Below are 18,330 nucleotides of genomic sequence, written 5' to 3' on the forward strand. Positions count from 1 at the left end.
AAAACCCCTAGATTTCATCCTCATTACAAAGCCCATCTGTTGCAACTTAATAATACACAAAAACAAATCTGATAAAGGCACCTAGATGCACTCAGCTAATGCTGTCTGTGCCAAACAAATACAAGCTATTGTTTATTTTTTTAATACAACAGGAACTTTGAAGAATCAGAAGATGAACTGCGAGATGAAGTGGTTGAATCCATGAAAAATGTTGTCATTTCCCCAGAAGACCAGGAGGAACCAACACAAATGCTAGAAGAACAGAGAGAGAATCCCAGTGAACCGGTGTTGTGTAGTGGTGAGAAGGAGCTGCAATGCTCAGAAGTGAATGAAGGCAATGAACAGCTAGAATTGATGGAAGGAAGCGAGAGAAGCCAAGAGGAGAAAGCTTGGCAGGTAGAAAATAAAAATGAAAAAGAAAAAACTGCAAAAGTGTAGAACAGCTGAAAGGTATGAAACTTGGAAGCTTGAAAATGATCTCCGACTCACAGAAGTTTATTCCTTAATATTTAAAAAATATATACGTACTCAATATTTAGTAAATGAAGCAGTCATTTGAATTTTGGAAAAATGGTATTGAATGATAGTCCAATAACTGTGGCTATTAGGTTAATCAGGTTATTAATTAGTAAAATGGGATTAATGTGCAATACAATTAACATTCTGGTCACACAAGCCTGCCTTTAACTCTGCATATCCTTGAAATATAAAAGGGTACTTGTCTTTACTGTAATAGTCTAGATCAGTGGCTCCCAAACTCAATCCTGGGGACCCCCTGTGGCTGCAGGTTTTTGTTCCAACCAACTTTCGTTTTTCATTGGACTCCTAGCCTAATTAAGTGAGTCGTTACTTCCCAGTTTTTGTGTTTGGGAGTCAATGTAGAAATTACAAAGTTTGGTAGATTTTTATTAAAATGTAATATGCAGTTATATGGGGAATATGTAGTTATCGAGAATGGTAAACCGGATGGACACAGTGACATGGGCCGTGGACGCAAAAAAACATAGTGCGCAGGCGCCACACAAATTCCCCCTCCAACCAACGGAAATCGCACGAGATATGGTGCGCCCACTAACAGAAATGAGGCAACGCGCCCATAGCACACACATAAAAAAGGAGTTAGAGGCAGGCGCCACACAAAGCCCATACAGACGCAGGCTCCACACAAAGCCCATAGCACACAAAAAAAAGGATTCAGACCCACGCCCCAGACTGTGAGAAATGAGGCAACACGCCTAAGAAATTAGCACACAAAAAAAAACCAGACGCGGGCACCACACGAAGCCCGTATCACACAAAAAAGAGGATTCAGACCCACGCCCCACAGTGAAACGGGACAGACTACGGAGTCCACACACTAACATAAATAGGAAATGAGACACAAACCACCCCTCCACTAACAGAAATAAGAAATGAGACAACGCGCCCATAGCACACAACACAGAGGAGTCACACGCATGCGCCACACAAAGCCTATAGCACACAAAAAAGAGGAGTCAGACACACGCCCGAAATTGAAAAGTTACAGACTACCGACTCCATACAGGGTCTCCCATCGAGACCGAGATTACGGCTTAAAAACGAAAGCCACAAATACGGACAAAACAACATATTTGAATCACATTATCCCCGCCTAACAGTGAAACGGGACATACTTCGGAGTCCACAAAGGTTCACAAATCACGCCCGAGATTGTACGGACAAAGAGTAGTCACCCCCCCCCCCCCCCCCCCCCCAACGTCACAGACTACGGAGTCCCACTACATAGCAGTATCCACGCACTTCTAAAAAACCGGACGCGGACACCCGCCGTCATACATAAACAACAAGAAAACGGACCAAAATACATATTACAATCACATTACAGTGAAACGATCTTAATAGGACACCCACTGATAACACAGACACAACATCTTATGTGTAATAATAAGAAGAAACAAACGCTCCGTATTAAACGTTCGTCATCTGAACACGTAAAAAGTTTACATCATAGGTAAATCTCAGTACAGTGAGGCACTATTAACCGTACAACCACAGAAAACGCTCCATTTTAACAGTGAGTGTGTTCATCCTTATTACTTATCCATATTACTAACGACAAAGAACAGAGCACTCATGAATTCACCATCACGACTGCAAAACGATACGCCTCGAGTAACAGAACCACACAGACGACCCCGCATGAAAAAAAACAATAAACGTAAGCGCCTACAACGCGCTTCTGAAACCGCAGAAGAAAAACTGTCTCGGCTCCAAAAACAAAAAACTCGACTAAAAAGGTACAGAAATGAGCCCAAATGGAAAGATACAATTAACGTGGATGCATGCAGCGCACGTCTCAAACTGCGGAAGCAAAGCAGGCACGAACTATACCGCATAGGTGGATCACATTACAGTGTTGCCTTATTAACAGTACGTTAAACATCACAATATCGCCAAAAAATGAAAATCCATATTACTCGAAAAACGGAAAATATGTTAGCCGCGGAACAGATGTCATTAAAACAGAAGCAGAATAAAGCGAGATCAGAAATGAAAGACAGAGTACAAAGAAAAGTACAACATCATAAACAGGTTAAACGAGGGGACCAAACACATTGACAGCAAGTTACAGATGATGAAGACCGGAATTCAAAAGCTTCAAGAACAAAACCTCGACTAACCGAGATACAAACTGAAACGAGAAACACTACGGTGTCCGCAGTGGTCCACAATGCACCGCATAATAGTACAGACGCAGCTCCGTCTTAACAGTGGAGGGCCCCACAATCACACGGGCGGACGCTCCGCATTAAACGTGCGTCATCCTACCACATGGCTGCCCGGCGGGCACGGGTTCAAAACGCCAGGGGTAGGCGAGCGAAGCGAGCAGGGGGCGGAGCCCCCTTGTTTAATTTACTAATTAGCGGGTCTGACACTGAAGTTGTTGCTGTTTTCATCAAACCGGGTGTCTGCTCTGCTGGTTGTTAATTGTCACTATTAGGGTGAAATGAAGGGAGCAAACTACACAGAAAAAGGGGAAATAATAGGAGAACAACAAAACAGTGTTAAGCATTTATAGCTTTAGAAATTTTTCTAAATGTCTTATAAATGTAAAAACCATACAGTTGTGTTTTTCTGAAAGCAGAATAAGAGAAGAGTAAAAAAGACCAGCTAATTAAATGAGATGAGTTGTTACCGATTATTATCACCAATTGTGAATCTGCAGCCACAGTCGGTCCTCAGGGTCGTGTTTGGGAACCACTGGTCTACAGTACTGGTATAAAAAAAAAAAATCCAAAAGAATGTAATTGTGAAAGAAAAAATCTATTTTTTGCAGGCATTCAGTATCATTTTTGTGACCCTTGTGTACTTTGTTTCTTATTGCTATACTTTAAAATATGTCCTTTATAAAACTGTAGCAAACTGATTTACTCAAGCAAGGCCATCTACCCCAGTAGTTATATTTACATTTCTATTTCAGTGCAATCTAAAGTTGTAAATTGCAAATTAAAAAATCCTTTTATTATCTTATTATCAAATGGTATTTGTATATCTCTTTGCATACAATGGATATAAAATGTTTACAGAGCCCATTTGGGAAATTCTATAGTAAGAGCTGATTTAGCTCAGGGCTAATCAGAAATACTTTAGTACACAATTTGGAATGTGACTGGTTAAAGATTAAGAAAGGTGGTTGCACACTTTGGTAACCAAAGACAGGTTTTTCCTAAGAGCAATTAATTTGTTCACTTAATAACTTGTGATGCACATTTTATTTGAAAGGTGAAAAAGGATCTGACATGGATTGTCTTGACTTCAGCCTTTACATCAGTCAGTCAGTCAGTCATTCTCCAACCCATTATATCCTAACACAGGGTCACGGGGGTCTGCTGGAGCCAATCCCAGCCAGCACAGGGCACAAGGCAGGAACAAATCCCGGCAGGGCACCAGCCCACCGCAGGGCACACACACACACCCACACACCAGGGACAATTTAGGATCGCCAATGCACCTAACCTGCATGTCTTTGGACTGTGGGAGGAAACCGGAGCACCCGGAGGAAACCCACGCAGGCACGGGGAGAACATGCAAACTCCACGCAGGGAGGACCCGGCCTTTACATCAATAAAATCTTAAATTTGTGTAGGAGTATGTAGACATGTGATGTCCACCATATGTCACACATATCCTCTTTTCTTTTTTTATGTTACATTAAAAAAGATTACCTTTCCTTTTTATGTGCAAAGCACATTTTAACTGGCTAATTAAAAAAAAATAATAAAAAGCCTCCCAGGAAGTGTTGACTATTTGTTTTCTTTGTCACAATCTTTAAACCAGAAAGCTTATGAAAAAGTACATGTGCATGATACCATTTAAATTTAAATATTATGTAATACTATGGCTGCATGAATGTACCCTCTCCAACCTGATGAATATTCAGCAACAGGGTGGAAGAGTTCAGTTGTACACTCACTTGCCTTTTTAGCAAACTGTCCAACAGAAGAATGAATGCAGATATTTTTGATCATGTAAACCTAATGTCTTTTCCTACATTGGAAAAATGACTTCATATTTGTGCGCATGACCATTGTCTGTAGTGTTTTACGCTTCGAATTCTGAATTGCAGCAATCATAATTTTTTAATGACATAAGTAGATATGGTTCAAGGAACAGATGTTAAACTGTTTATTAATAGAATTTAAACATAATAAAATAGTCTGCTCATAAAATACCTATAGAGGAAAAATCAAGCGGAGACCAATCCTCAGGAGGACATTTTATGGAGGCATTTTCCCACACATATAATGCGCCTATTCCTGAGTTGCTCTATACAGTATTTATATAAAACTAGTCATTTAGCCCGTTACAATAACGGGCGCTAGAACAGTAGTGCATAACCATTGGTAGGAACAGTCTATATTAAATGGCAAGGGACCTTGACCTCATTCTTTTTGTTGGTCGTATTTTTCTTTCTTTCAGCCTTTCTTTTGTTGACGTTTACTTGCTGAGCTGACCGTTCTTCGTGGGCTGCCGCCGTGTATTGTGTGTCTTTAATTTTCTGTGGCAGTAATACTGTCTTGTACGTCCGTAATATACCTTTAATTTTCTCTGGCGGTAATACAGGCGTGCACATCGGTAATATGCCTTTAATCTCCTCTAACAGTAATACTGGCTTGTATGTGGCTGTAATATGCGTCACTGTATTGTGTACCTTTAATTTCCTCTCGCAGTAATACTGGTTTGTATTTCCGTAAAACACCTGTAATTTTCTCGGACAGTAATATCCCGCATCGCACCGTGCCCCCGCGCATGCACACTTCACCAGAAGACACACACATGAACACCTGGACGCACACAGGGATTTTATTAAAGAGGATGTCTGACACTTCATCCATTTTCTGAACCTGCTTACAGCATGAGAGAGGCACAGAGGACTAGAGATTATTCCAGATGAACTGGATGTTATAAAGAGTCATCCAGCTGTAGCCTTCCCACACAACTTGACATTTTATCCACAATTTCTCTTTCCTATGTATATAAAACTGTATTGTTACAGTTTTAATGACAATATACTTCAACAGACATTATTCTGAATTTGTTCTGTTCCATTGAAAAGCAACCCCTTACTACTCCCTTGTTACTCTTTAATCAAAAGCCAAAGGATTCATCTTTGCCCCATAATCTGTTATTAGTTTTACTTCTTCCAGTTTTTTACGTTTGCACACTTTGTTCTAAATCTCCACAACATGTACTTTGATGAATAGTCTGTCATGAAGGAGATTATCAGGTTGGCAGGTAGGTCATATCATGGGTTTTTCTGTCTTTTGTTTCTTGTATTCTGAAAACATGATCTCTTTTATCTAAATCATTGCTTGTTTTATGTAAGAAGTATATTTTAAGTTAAATGTTCAGGAATGGTAGATTTCTTATGGTATGTAGAACCTGACAACTATTTTTAAAAATGTGCAAACAATCACTTTTTGGGGGGAATTCTAGGATAAATACTAGCATGTATGATCTTTTTTACCAACTCACTCCTCATAGCCTCAAAACCTTTCAATGTAACCCAAGTGTTCCCTGTATCTACTGGCATGTTACCAGGATCCTGACTAATGAAACCTTTAAAATAACATGCATTTAGAGTATTTGCTATTACCTTATCTGTATATTTTATTCCTCATGTTGTATTTTTCACCTCATCCCTGAATGGTCTCTTATTTCCAAACTGCAGACCGAGTTAATTTGACTTTGTAGCATTATTTTTTGGTTGCCCTTGTCCTAACATCATTTTTGTAAATGGTACACACATTTTTTATACAATTGCTCATTATATCTAACAGCATCTAATTTTTACCTTTTGAATTTTTGTATTTGGAATAATTTTATCTTGTTTCTGCATAATCCATAGATCTAAAAATGTATCTCATTTTATTACACAGTTGCTCAAAATTTATATATCTGAAGTTCTGTGTTTGTTTTTTTTTCTTCAAATTTACACTGCCAATAAACTGTGAAACTAATTACTGCACTCTTTTTGAATTCACTTTAGATCATTACTGAATATCAATTTGAGACCGTTTTCTAGTTTTGGTATACTGATGCAAAATAATGCCATCATTCATCACATCAATAAATTTCTATGCCTGTGTTCATCATTTACTGTATTATCCTATTTTTTATTGTATAATTAATATTACTGTTATACTAATTGTTATTATCTGCCCACAACCAAACCCAAGACTGTAATAACTTGGGAACTTTGGAAGAAGATGATCCGCTGTGGCAACCCCTAATGGGAGCAGCCGAAAGAAGAAGTAGTAGTAGTGATAAATAACAAAAAGTGTTCTATTACTCTCTGCCCATTACTTTGCTCCTATGTTCATCCATTCATATGCTCACAACATGCTTAAATACTCCTATTTGTACTAAAATATTGTTAAATAAACCACTTACTTCCAGAAAATGCTCTTATGAGCAAAATTGAAACATGCTTAGATGCAACCAAGGATTTGAACTGAAGATCCACCTCCTACCTTTCCATTTATAATCATAGAGGCGAGACACAACGCTGCTGCAGTCCTGGGGGGTATTTTCCGTACGTCGCTTAAATCATCCGAGATCAGGTGCCTCATCTTGGATAAGTTAACGCCGGTGACACTCATCCGGGATAGGTTGGTTTTTCAAACGCAGCCGTGTATTAGATTAGTCTAGCTGGATCTAACCATCCAAGATGAATGCGTGCGCCCACGCTGATTGAAAAGCTCTTATATATCGAGTCTAGAAAACATGATCAGCAAGTCTTTGATAGGCTGTAACAAAACGATGAAAGAACGGGCGCATTTTTTTTTTTTTTTTTTCACACACGCGGCGCAAGACCTTTTATTCAAAGGACATGAAGAATTTCAAGATTTAATATGCACAAGGGGTAACACTAAAAAAGCAGCCCAGACCAAAAAAGACGGCTGACAAAAAGTGGCCGACAAATTAAACGCGAAGTAGTGTGCATTGTACTTACTGAATGCAGCGTTTCATTTCCTATGTGTCAGATTAATTATTATTTAATATGTCATAATTCCGGATCAAACGTGAGCGCAAGGAGAACATGGGAACAGGTTAAAGTGAAGTACAAGAATATACTTCAAACTGGTAAATATTGGTATATAACTATTTAAAGAATTGTTGACATAATCATATATAAAAAACATTAATTTTAAAGCTAATAAGAAGGCAGACAAGCAAAAAACAGGTGGAGGTCCACGTGGTCCAGACCTAACCCCTGCTGAAGAGTTGGCTCTCCAACAAAATGCCCATCAACCTGTTTCTTAGGGCATTCCAGGGGGAAGCTTCTCCTCAGAACCAGTGGCAGGATGCAGTGGTCACTTCATTTCAGATAAAGGATGGTCATTGCATATATTTGTCATCCACGTCTGCCATAGGTATGTTCCATATAGCCCTCTTTTTTGTTGGGTCAGTTGCAGGGAATGTCATATCACTTGAACCTGTGGCTGACCAACGAGATATTGACGAAGGTCAAATATTTGATGAAGACACTGTGTCTGATTATTCATCAGGAGGAGAGGTACATTTTCCAAATAATGTTTGATCAAACTCCACTCTGATCAGTCCCATGTGCCTCAATCACATTTGGAAATCCTGGTAATGAGAATGTGCAATTCTTTATGGAACTGTGGGTGTTTTTGCCTGTGTATTACCTACCTGCAATGGCATGATATGCCTCTTTTATTGTCCGCACACGCAGGTGTCCAGGAAACACAATGAAAACCCGAAGGAAATATTTCGGACAGACTTTACGAATTGCCTGGCAAACTGCACTTTTAGTTAGATTTTCCACATCGCCTACAGTATATAAAAAAAGTGCCGCTTGTAAAAAACCTCAAAGCAATGCATACTGTCTGTGTGGTTGTGAGAGCTCGACTTTGTCTAGTTTGCCTTCGAATATAAGGTGGTAATAAATCTTTGAGGTACAATATTCCCCCTCGGCTAAAGCGGTATCTTTCGAAAAGAATTTCCTCCAGGAGCAATAAAGGATCTTGCTGATCGCGCAAACCCCTCTCTATATGAAATTCTCCTCTTATAATTTGCACACCAATATCAATTGGTCACTCATTTATGAACGGCGAAGCCAAGACTGAATGAATTCCACGCACCGTCACTGATTACGTGTGTAAACTAATCCTTGTTTACATAGAACAAACCTGCTCCGAGCAGGTTTGAGGATTAGGATGTGTTGCTATAACAACACTTCCAGCAAGAGTTTCGAAAAACTGACAGATCCAGGATCAGGCCAAATCGTCAACAATTACATCCGGCTAAACGACAAACCTCCTATGAAGAAAAACAATTTTGGACGGCGTTTTCCCTTGCCCGGACGCGGGTCACCGGGGCCCCACTCTGGAGCCAGGCCTGGAGGTGGGGCTCGATGGCGAGCGCCTGGTGGCCGGGCCTGCACCCATGGGGCTCGGCCGGGCACAGCCCGAAGAGGCAACGTGGGTCCCCCTTCCCATGGGCTCACCACCTATGGGAGGGGCCAAGGAGGTCGGGTGCAGTGTGAGTTGGGTGGTGGCCGAAGGCGGGGACCTTGGCGGTCCGATCCTCGGCTACAGAAACTGGCTCTTGGGACGTGGAATGTCACCTCTCTGAAGGGGAAGGAGCCTGAGCTAGTGCGCGAAGTTGAGAGGTTCCGGCTAGATATAGTCGGACTCACCTCGACGCACAGCTTGGACTCTGGAACCAATCTCCTTGAGAGGGGCTGGACTCTCTACCACTCTGGAGTTGCCCCCGGTGAGAGGCGCCGAGCAGGTGTGGGTATACTTATTGCCCCCCAACTTGGAGCCTGTACATTGGGGTTTACCCCGGTGGACGAGAGGGTAGCCTCCCTTCGCCTTCGGGTGGGGGACGGGTCCTAACTGTTGTTTGTGCGTATGCACCGAACAGCAGTTCGGAGTACCCACCCTTTTTGGAGTCCCTGGAGGGGGTGCTAGAGGGGCATACTTCTGGGGACTCCCTCGTTCTGCTGGGAGACTTCAATGCTCACGTGGGCAATGACAGTGAGACCTGGAAGGGGCGTGATTGGGAGGAATGGCCCCCCTGATCTGAACCCGAGCGGTGTTTTGTTATTGGACTTCTGTGCTCGTCACGGATTGTCCATAACGAACACCATGTTCAAGCATAGGGGTGTTCATATGTGCACTTGGCACCAGGACACCCTTGGCCTCAGTTCGATGATCGACTTTGTGGTCGTGTCGTCGGACTTGCGGCCACATGTCTTGGACACTCGGGTGAAGAGAGGGGCGGAGCTGTCAACTGATCACCACCTGGTGGTGAGTTGGCTTCGATGGTGGGGGGAGGATGCCGGTCAGGCGTTGGTAGGCCCAAACGTGTTGTGAGGGTCTGCTGGGGAACGTCTGGCAGAGCCCCCTGTCAGAAGTAGCTTCAACTCCCCACCTCCGGCAGAACTTCGACCACATCCCGAGGGAGGTGGGGGACATTGAGTCCGAATGGGCCATGTTCCGTGCCTCTATTGTTGAGGCAGCTGACGGAGCTGTGGCCGTAAGGTGGTCGGTGCCTGTCGTGGCGGCAATCCCCGAACCCGCTGGTGGACACCGGCGGTGAAGGATGCCGTCAAGCTGAAGAAGGAGTCCTACAGGACCCTTTTGTCCTGTGGGACCCCGGGAGGCAGCTGATAGGTACCGGCAGGCCAAGCGGAATGCGGCTTTGGTGGTGGTTGCTGAGGCAAAAACTCGGGCGTGGGAGGAGTTTGGGGAGGCCATGGAGAACGACTTTCGGACGGCTTCGAGGAGATTCTGGTCCACCATCCGGCGTCTCAGGAAGGGGAAGCAGTGCAGTGTCAACACTGTATATGGTGGGGATGGTGCGCTGCTGACCTCGACTCGGGACGTTGTGGGTCGGTGGGGGGAATACTTCGAAGACCTCCTCAATCCCATTAACATGCCTTCCAATGAGGAAGCAGAGCCTGGGGACTCAGAGGTGGGCTCCCCCATCTCTGGGACTGAGGTCACCGAGGTGGTCAAAAAACTCTTTGGTGGCAGGGCCCCCGGGGGTGGATGAGATACGCCCGGAGTTCCTCAAGGCTCTGGATGTTGTAGGACTGTCTTGGCTGACACGCCTCTGCAACATCGCATGGACATCAGGGACAGTGCCTCTGGATTGGCAGACCGGGGTGGTGGTCCCCCTCTTTAAGACGGGGGATCGGAGGGTGTGTTCCAACTACAGAGGGATCACACTCCTCAGCCTCCCTGGAACAGTCTATTCAGGGGTCCTGGAGAGGAGGGTCCGTCGGATAGTCGAGCCTCGGATTCAGGAGGAACAGTGTGGTTTTCGTCCTGGTCGCGGAACAGTGGACCAGCTCTATACCCTTAGCAGGGTCCTGGAGGGTGCATGGGAGTTTGCCCAACCAGTCTACATGTGTTTTGTGGACTTAGAAAAGGCATTCGACCGTGTCCCTCGGGGAATCCTGTGGGGGGTACTCCGAGAGTATGGGGTACCGGCCCCCCTGATAAGGGCTGTTCAGTCCCTGTACGATCGGTGCCAGAGCTTGGTCCGCATTGCCGGCAGTAAGTCGAAACCCGTTTCCAGTGAGAGTTGGACTCCGCAGGGCTGCCCTTTGTCACCGATTCTGTTCATAACTTTTATGGACAGAATTTCTAGGCGCAGCCAGGGTGTTGAGGGGGTCCGGTTTGGTGGGCTCAGGATTGGGTCACTGCTTTTTGCAGATGATGTTGTCCTGTTTGCTTCATCAGGCCGTGATCTTCAGCTCTCTCTGGATCGGTTCGCAGCCGAGTGTGAAGTGGCTGGGATGAGAATCAGCACCTCCAAATCCGAGACCATGGTCCTCAGCCGGAAAAGGGTGGAGTGCCCTCTCAGGGTTGGTAGCGAGATCCTGCCCCAAGTGGAGGAGTTCAAGTATCTCGGGGTCTTGTTCACGAGTGAGGGAAGAATGGAGCGTGAGATCGACAGGCGGATCGGTGCGGCATCCGCAGTAATGCGGGCGTTGCATCGGTCTGTCGTGGTGAAAAAGGAGCTGAGCCGCAAGGCGAAGCTCTCAATTTACCAGTCGATCTATGTTCCTACCCTCACCTATGGTCATGAGCTATGGGTAGTGACCGAAAGAACGAGATCGCGAATACAAGCGGCTGAAATGAGTTTCCTCCGCAGGGTGTCTGGGCTTTCCCTTAAAGATAGGGTGAGAAGCTCAGTCATCCGGGAGGGGCTCAGAGTAGAGCCGCTGCTCCTCCGCATCGAGAGGAGTCAGATGAGGTGGCTCGGGCATCTGATCAGGATGCCCTCCTGGACGCCTCCCTGGTGAGGTGTTCTGGGCACGTCCAACCGGGGAGGAGGCCCCAGGGAAGACCCAGGACACGCTGGAGGGACTATGTCTCTCAACTGGCCTGGGAACGCCTTGGGATTCTCCCGGAAGAGCTAGAAGAAGTGGCCGGGGAGAGGGAAGTCTGGGCATCTCTGCTCAAGCTGCTGCCCCCGCGACCCGACCTCGGATAAGCGGGAGACAATGGATGGATGGATGGATGGATAAACGACTAATCCACGTACGAAAAAATACCCCCTGGAGTACTTCGGGATTATTTACTGGCACAGGTGAATTGACTTTCTATTAGTTGAATCATCTTGGAGATGCACAAGTCCAAGGTGTACATTTTTACTGGTAAAGTTTTCCCTCACTTTTCATCTGTGGTTTACATGTCTCTCAATGCATGCTTTTTGATGATATCACATGAAGTGCGATGTTATCCAATGAATATGAGGTTACTGGGCTGGACTCCTGACCAGGGAGTCAGCAAAATTAATAGAAATAAACGCTTGAGATATACTCTGTGTGTAATGAAACTATACATGTTTCACTTTTTGAATTGAATTACTGAAATAAGTTAACTTTTCAATGATATTCTAAATTTATTGAGATGCAACTGTATATATTTAATATATTCCTATATAAAATAGCAGATAACCCAGAGAGTTAAGTGGTGAAGGAGGATTGCAAAAGGCAAAAATAGTAATTACTGTAGAAAGTCATAAGAAAAATAAAAGTGATAGATGTATAAAACACAATTTTACCTTCATATTTTGTTGTAAATAAATTTTGTATAAACATAAAAGCTGGTATCAAAATGTACACACACACTCTCAATAACAAGTAATAAACTAACAAGTTTAATGCAATTTCAGCACATTACAGAATTGTATTTAAAATGGAGGTTTGAATAATACATTCAACCTTAAATGGGACCCCAGCTGTATGATTTGTGCCACAGTTATACTGCATAAAAACATACAGTAATCTAATAAAGCATTAAGAAATTGTGATCTACAACATGGACAAGAAAGCAAATGATCCAGATATTCAGTTCTCTTTAATTTATTAGCCTGGAAGAATAAATTACGGATTGAAACAAAGTTTTTGTATTATACATACTAGATATATGCCAACACACACATACTGTGCATATATATTATACAGTATATGTGTGTACACACATACACATAGCTGGTCTGCATATTAAAAATAAAATACAGTAGACAAGGTTCAAACAAAAAGCCTAACCATACTGAAAGCTGTGATAGAGATGTAAAATGTGCTCGGCCCCAGAGAAGTGCCACACGTGCACAGAGACAAGTTTTAATGATTCACATTCTGTGTCACCTTTCCAACAGAAGTATCACAAAGCCCAAATTCAAATTCTCGCTTGATGAAGCAGCACCATTTTTGCAGCTTCTGAACTTTCCACCCATGTCTGCACACAACAAAGCATATTGCTGCAGTTCCACCTTAATACGCTTACAGTGTAGACAAGTATAGCAACAAGCAATGTCTACATTCTTTTTTGTCTTCCCAATGTTGCCTGACACACACCAAGCAGAATAAAAAGGGTGTGCATGTTCAGTGCACAATTCCAAAAACTTCATGACAAATTACAGAAGGATAGAGAAGGCTTATGAAGAAAAGCAAACACACACACACAGACACACACACTCCTTTAGAGATAAAATGGTCTCCCAGTGATATAGTACTACCCCATTACAGCAATAAAAAAATAAATCAATTACTTTGCTACATCAGCAGAAGGGTAACATATTAGCTGTTGCTCCCAAACACTAGAACATTTTTATTTATTTATTTATTTTTAAATATATATTTTTGGTTAAGTGAGGTCCAATACATTTTGGACAATAAGACGTTTAAGTGTTAATGAAGCACCCCATTATTACCCTTTGATATTAGAACATTATTAATGTATAAAATTAATAATAATATCAAACTCAACAAAGTTTAAAAAGGACTAAGAAAGGTGAGCACAGTTGGGCATGTATGCTTTTAAAGGTCAATTTCTAGCAGCTTAGCTGGTGCTGAACTTTTTTGCTTGTCAAAATCAAAAGTTCTAAAATAAAAGTGCTACCAGATGTCCAGTTTCTAAATGGCTGTTGTTTAAAGGATGGAAATCATTCAATTTATATATGTTAATCTGATATCTTGAAACTCATAATTAAAAGTGATGAAATACAATGTGATATGTAATCATATATAAAATGAAGTATTCAGGTTCACACCATATATTTTCCCCATAAAATGTAAACTTTAAGGATAACCTACTTTCGGTTGAGCAGCTTTATTAGATGCCATATTAATGTTTTCTCTTCATTTTGACAGCTAGACTACACATGTAGTTTTACATTACTTCATGGAAACCCATTTCATAAGGGAATAACCCATTATTAAATGTTGAGCTGGAAATGTGTTGATTTTCAAAATACTACTACAGTATTCTTCTAAGCAGCTTTCTGGAATGCTCCCTTTGTAGACTGCAAATCCATGGCAAATCACTTCAGAAATCACTCTTTGCAGACCAGTCAAATCCCAAGGAGAACTGTCTGAAGTAGACAATTCACTTCGCATCAACTCATTTCAGTTTCATAAACTGCATGATCGTGGAATTATCTCATACAGGGTAGCAAGCAACCTATCAATTACCAGCAAACTCCATTAGAGACTCTGATGCAGATAGAAAAGAACCCTCAAACTCCTGATCTGAAAATCTGCTTACAGACTGCAGAGCTCGCCTTCTCATCTCCTGGCGTTCCTCCGGGGATAGAGAAAAAATGAGTTTCATGGCTTCAGCATAGTTGTCTTCATCATCAGCTAAAAAGCCTGTCATCTCTCCATTATATGGAACCACAATGTCCAGCTTTGGTCCACCTGAATCATGTGCCAGGATAATTGTTCCTGCTGCCATGCACTCCACAATGCCTAAACAAAATGGGGAAAAAAAATAAATAAAGCAAAAACATTTTCAGTAAAACCATTAATGTCTTTGTACTTTAATGATAAAATAGTACCATAAGAATGTACATATAAGTACATCTAAAATATTTCCAAATTGCTATTGATTTTACCAATTATTTGTGGTACTGTATATAATAAAAACCTGACCAAAAACTGCTGATACCTTTCAATTTACTGTATTATTTTCCCCTATAAAAGGTGAAAACAAATAGCAAAAGTTGCAGGCAGCTTGGAAAGGGGTCATCCAATTTGAGGAAATATGTGGTAATCTCACAAAGGAGTTATCCAACCTTGACAGGTCATGATACAGCACCTTGGAAGGCAATGCTTGTGAGTGAGCCAACCTCTCAGAACAAGTTACATGTTCTCAGTCTTAACATTTTGTTGTTCTCTTTAAAGAATGAACCTTTTATACATAAAAATCATGACAAAATCATATAAACAAACTAATTATATAAAAAAAAAAAAAAAAAAAAAAAACACTTTTCAAGGTGATAAAAGACCTTCAGTCCCCCTTTACATCATCAGCACAGCTGATTGTTGACACTCTTGAGGAAGTCAAGGAAGAAACAGATAACACTCATAAATTAATAAATAAGCATGGCCTTGACCAGAGGAGGACTAGTTGTGTAGCATATCAAATTTCAATGCAAGTGCAGTGTTTAGGAGGCATATTTTGTTTAGAGTTTAAGTGAAGAATCTGTTTTTAAGTAGGGTTGCATCAGGCATATGGTGGTTGACCACATATGAGATTTACACATTCTCCCCATGTCTGCCTTAAAAGCCTGATTCTATTAGAAGTGTTTGAGATTAGTCTAAGAACAGACAGTTTTCCTGTGGATGAGAACACGAAAACCCCCCAACCACAATGGGGGCATGGCAAATCCAGTTCACCAGGTTGCTATTGCAAGGAAAGGCATAATAAAATTTATAAGGAGATGATAATCTGATCAAGTGCAGGAGGAAGAAGCAGAACTTTTCTTGTAATGTTTATAATCTACTTTTTAAAATTCTTATTCATTTTTCATTGTTGATGACTGTGAGAACACATTTTCAAAACTGATTAACATGACTGCAACAAGTGAGCAACTGAAGAATTATAGAAAGACACAAGTCTTCCCACTGTAACCTTTAATTTCAACTAATTCTAGATTATTTTAAATAGCCAAATTTATTCCCCTATTGGACAACAGTTTAGTTGAAGGGCATCTTCATGGAGATTCATAACACACAAATAGGTTATTGAAAAACATTAAGCAACAACATTTGATAATGTTTTACCAACATTATTCACAAGATGAGAGATGTTGTATGAAGTAGATGCCATTGCATTAAAACAAGGAAGCCCCTCTCCCCACAATATATGTGTGGACTCTAATGTGTGATACATATGTTAAATGATGGTGAATTCTGAATGAGTGCAGTACAAAAAGTAGTTTTTTTATATATTTATATATTTATATAACTAGCCATGTGCGCCCAATTACGTTGCGCATGTTAAAGTTGTCTGTGAAGGGCTCACTGTTTAAACGCTGCTGCCAGTCATGAACTGGGCCCTTCGTCGCACAGCATTATGATTTTTTATAAGGGAAACAAAATTACAAAACAAAACCCTTGGACATTGATTCGATAGGAACGGCCTACTCGGAATCACTGTCCGAATAGTAATTATGTGGTGGTGGAGGATCATTTCTGCTTCTCTCCGTTCACAGTCCGTCTCGTTATCACGACGCTGTCGTTTCCTCTCACGATCTCTTCTCAACCTTTCTCCAATCTCGCAGGTTGCTTTGTGGCAATCCAAAGAGTAAGGCAATATACACGAGCAATGGTTATAAAAGGGGGACACATAGGTATCCAGGCTCTTTAAAGCATAAATAGGGATCACTTCACTGACATGTGAGCAAGCCACGGTACAACTGTGAGACGCGCAGCACTCGCCGGCTACAACGTAACAATAATAATTTCTGGAACGTGCCGTTACGTTGTCATTCATTTTACCCACTGTCTGTCTTTCATTCATATGTTACGTAGGCACGTACCTTTTATCTTCGGCAATCTTATTCTCTAACCAGGCCTCAGGAGGTAACCAGCGTAACACTGTCCACCACCCCTTTTGTTATTCCGGCACATTGTTGACATCCGTGAGTAACAACAACGTACTAAACTGGAAGGTGGTCTGCGCATGCGTGGAATTTGTGGACAAACAAAGATCAAGGTCCAAATGAAGATTATATATAGAGATAAAGAGCAATGATATTTTGTTCCACAATAACTGTTCATTATTACTAATCAAGTACTTCTTAAATGTCATTCCATACTTATGCATAGGTTATGAAGTCACTATGTAGACTCCCTTCAAATAAATCGTTAGTGAAATTTGTCACACTATATTAATGTTCTCTATGCATGGTTAAGTAATTGCTAAAAAAGCCACCACTTCAAATGTATCAGAGCAAGCTAATTCAATCATGATAAAAACTGATATCGATTCGAATTCGTGCATCAGTGCAGCTACCCAGCCCTAGTATTAACACAAATTAATTTCCTGTTATTCTGCCAGGGAACTGTAAGAATGTTGACTGTAAATGCACAACTTTACAGTGTAATGTAATAACGTTCAACTATAATCAATACCGATATACATCTCATAAAGAATACTTTAGATGCATACAAGGGTTTATTATTAACATTCTAATAACCCAAACTGCAATAGGATAGTCTGAATAAAGATCTAAGAATGACTACAACAAAAAACCATAGTACAGTGGCAGATCAAAGAGTTTTATGTACGGTCTAAATATGGTTAGAAGGTATAGCTCAAAAGCAGGTTGGAACAGGTTCAAACTGTTGCTTCTTGATTTCCTATTGTAATCAGAAAAAATATTTTTCCATTATACACAAACTTCTAACGTGCAGTGACCCTCGCAAGTCTGCTCTAATTTTGTGCGGCACATGCATTCAATATTTATTGGCTCCCTTAACAGAATAAAGCAGCTGTTAGACTATTACACTTGCCTAGTGACAGGCATCTTTTGAAACACTCTTCCATGTTTGTATAACATATACATGCTGCTTTCTCCTCTCTCACACATCAAAAGTAATTACTTTTGCAAAATAGTTATGTCTGACCCAACTCTTTACAAAAACTCTGTGCAACATGGTTTTACTTTCACTTGTAGTTGAAGGTAAACAAATTGAAAACACCCTAAGCACAAAAAAAACAACACCACACTGAAGATATATATATATATAAAAAGGAATAGATATTATGCAACTTGAGACTGAAATAGTAAATATACAGTACTTTTGACATGATTACTATGTAAAGTATCATTGTAATTATTTTAAAACTTGAAATACTGATAACGAGATTACATAAAAAAAGTTTGATGGGCTTTGTGAATCTTAAATTTAACACTACATTAATTACTATAAGCATGTAGAGGGTGCAAAAAGATCTAGTACAGCTGGATCACGATGTCACTCAGTAGGGCTTAATATATTTAAATTAA

The 18,330-nt window shown here is 41.3% G+C and overlaps 2 protein-coding genes across 4 annotated transcripts in view; one reads left to right on the forward strand and one right to left on the reverse strand.

The window, feature by feature from the left end:
• Window positions 1-6,503, forward strand: part of LOC114650206 (serine/threonine-protein kinase Nek5-like) — a 78,444-nt gene extending 71,941 nt beyond the window's left edge. The window contains exon 23 of the mRNA XM_028799694.2: window positions 153-6,503. Within this exon, the coding sequence (XP_028655527.1) occupies window positions 153-438 (286 nt within the window). The 3' untranslated portion in view covers window positions 439-6,503. The remainder of the gene's footprint in view (window positions 1-152) is intronic.
• alg11 (ALG11 alpha-1,2-mannosyltransferase) overlaps window positions 1-18,330 on the reverse strand; it is a 357,044-nt gene that overhangs the window by 333,298 nt on the left and 5,416 nt on the right. For 2 of the 3 annotated variants that reach the window (XM_028799701.2, XM_028799702.2), the window contains exon 4: window positions 12,668-14,782. In XM_028799701.2, coding sequence (XP_028655534.1) covers window positions 14,499-14,782 — 284 coding nt within the window. In that variant the 3' untranslated portion in view covers window positions 12,668-14,498. Of the gene's footprint in view, window positions 1-12,667; window positions 14,783-18,330 lie in introns of those variants that run through there. The other variant, XR_007934752.1, reaches the window with a different exon arrangement.

This window comes from Erpetoichthys calabaricus, chromosome 4 (genome assembly GCF_900747795.2).
Source record: "Erpetoichthys calabaricus chromosome 4, fErpCal1.3, whole genome shotgun sequence".
NCBI classification, from domain to species: Eukaryota; Metazoa; Chordata; class Cladistia; order Polypteriformes; family Polypteridae; genus Erpetoichthys; species Erpetoichthys calabaricus.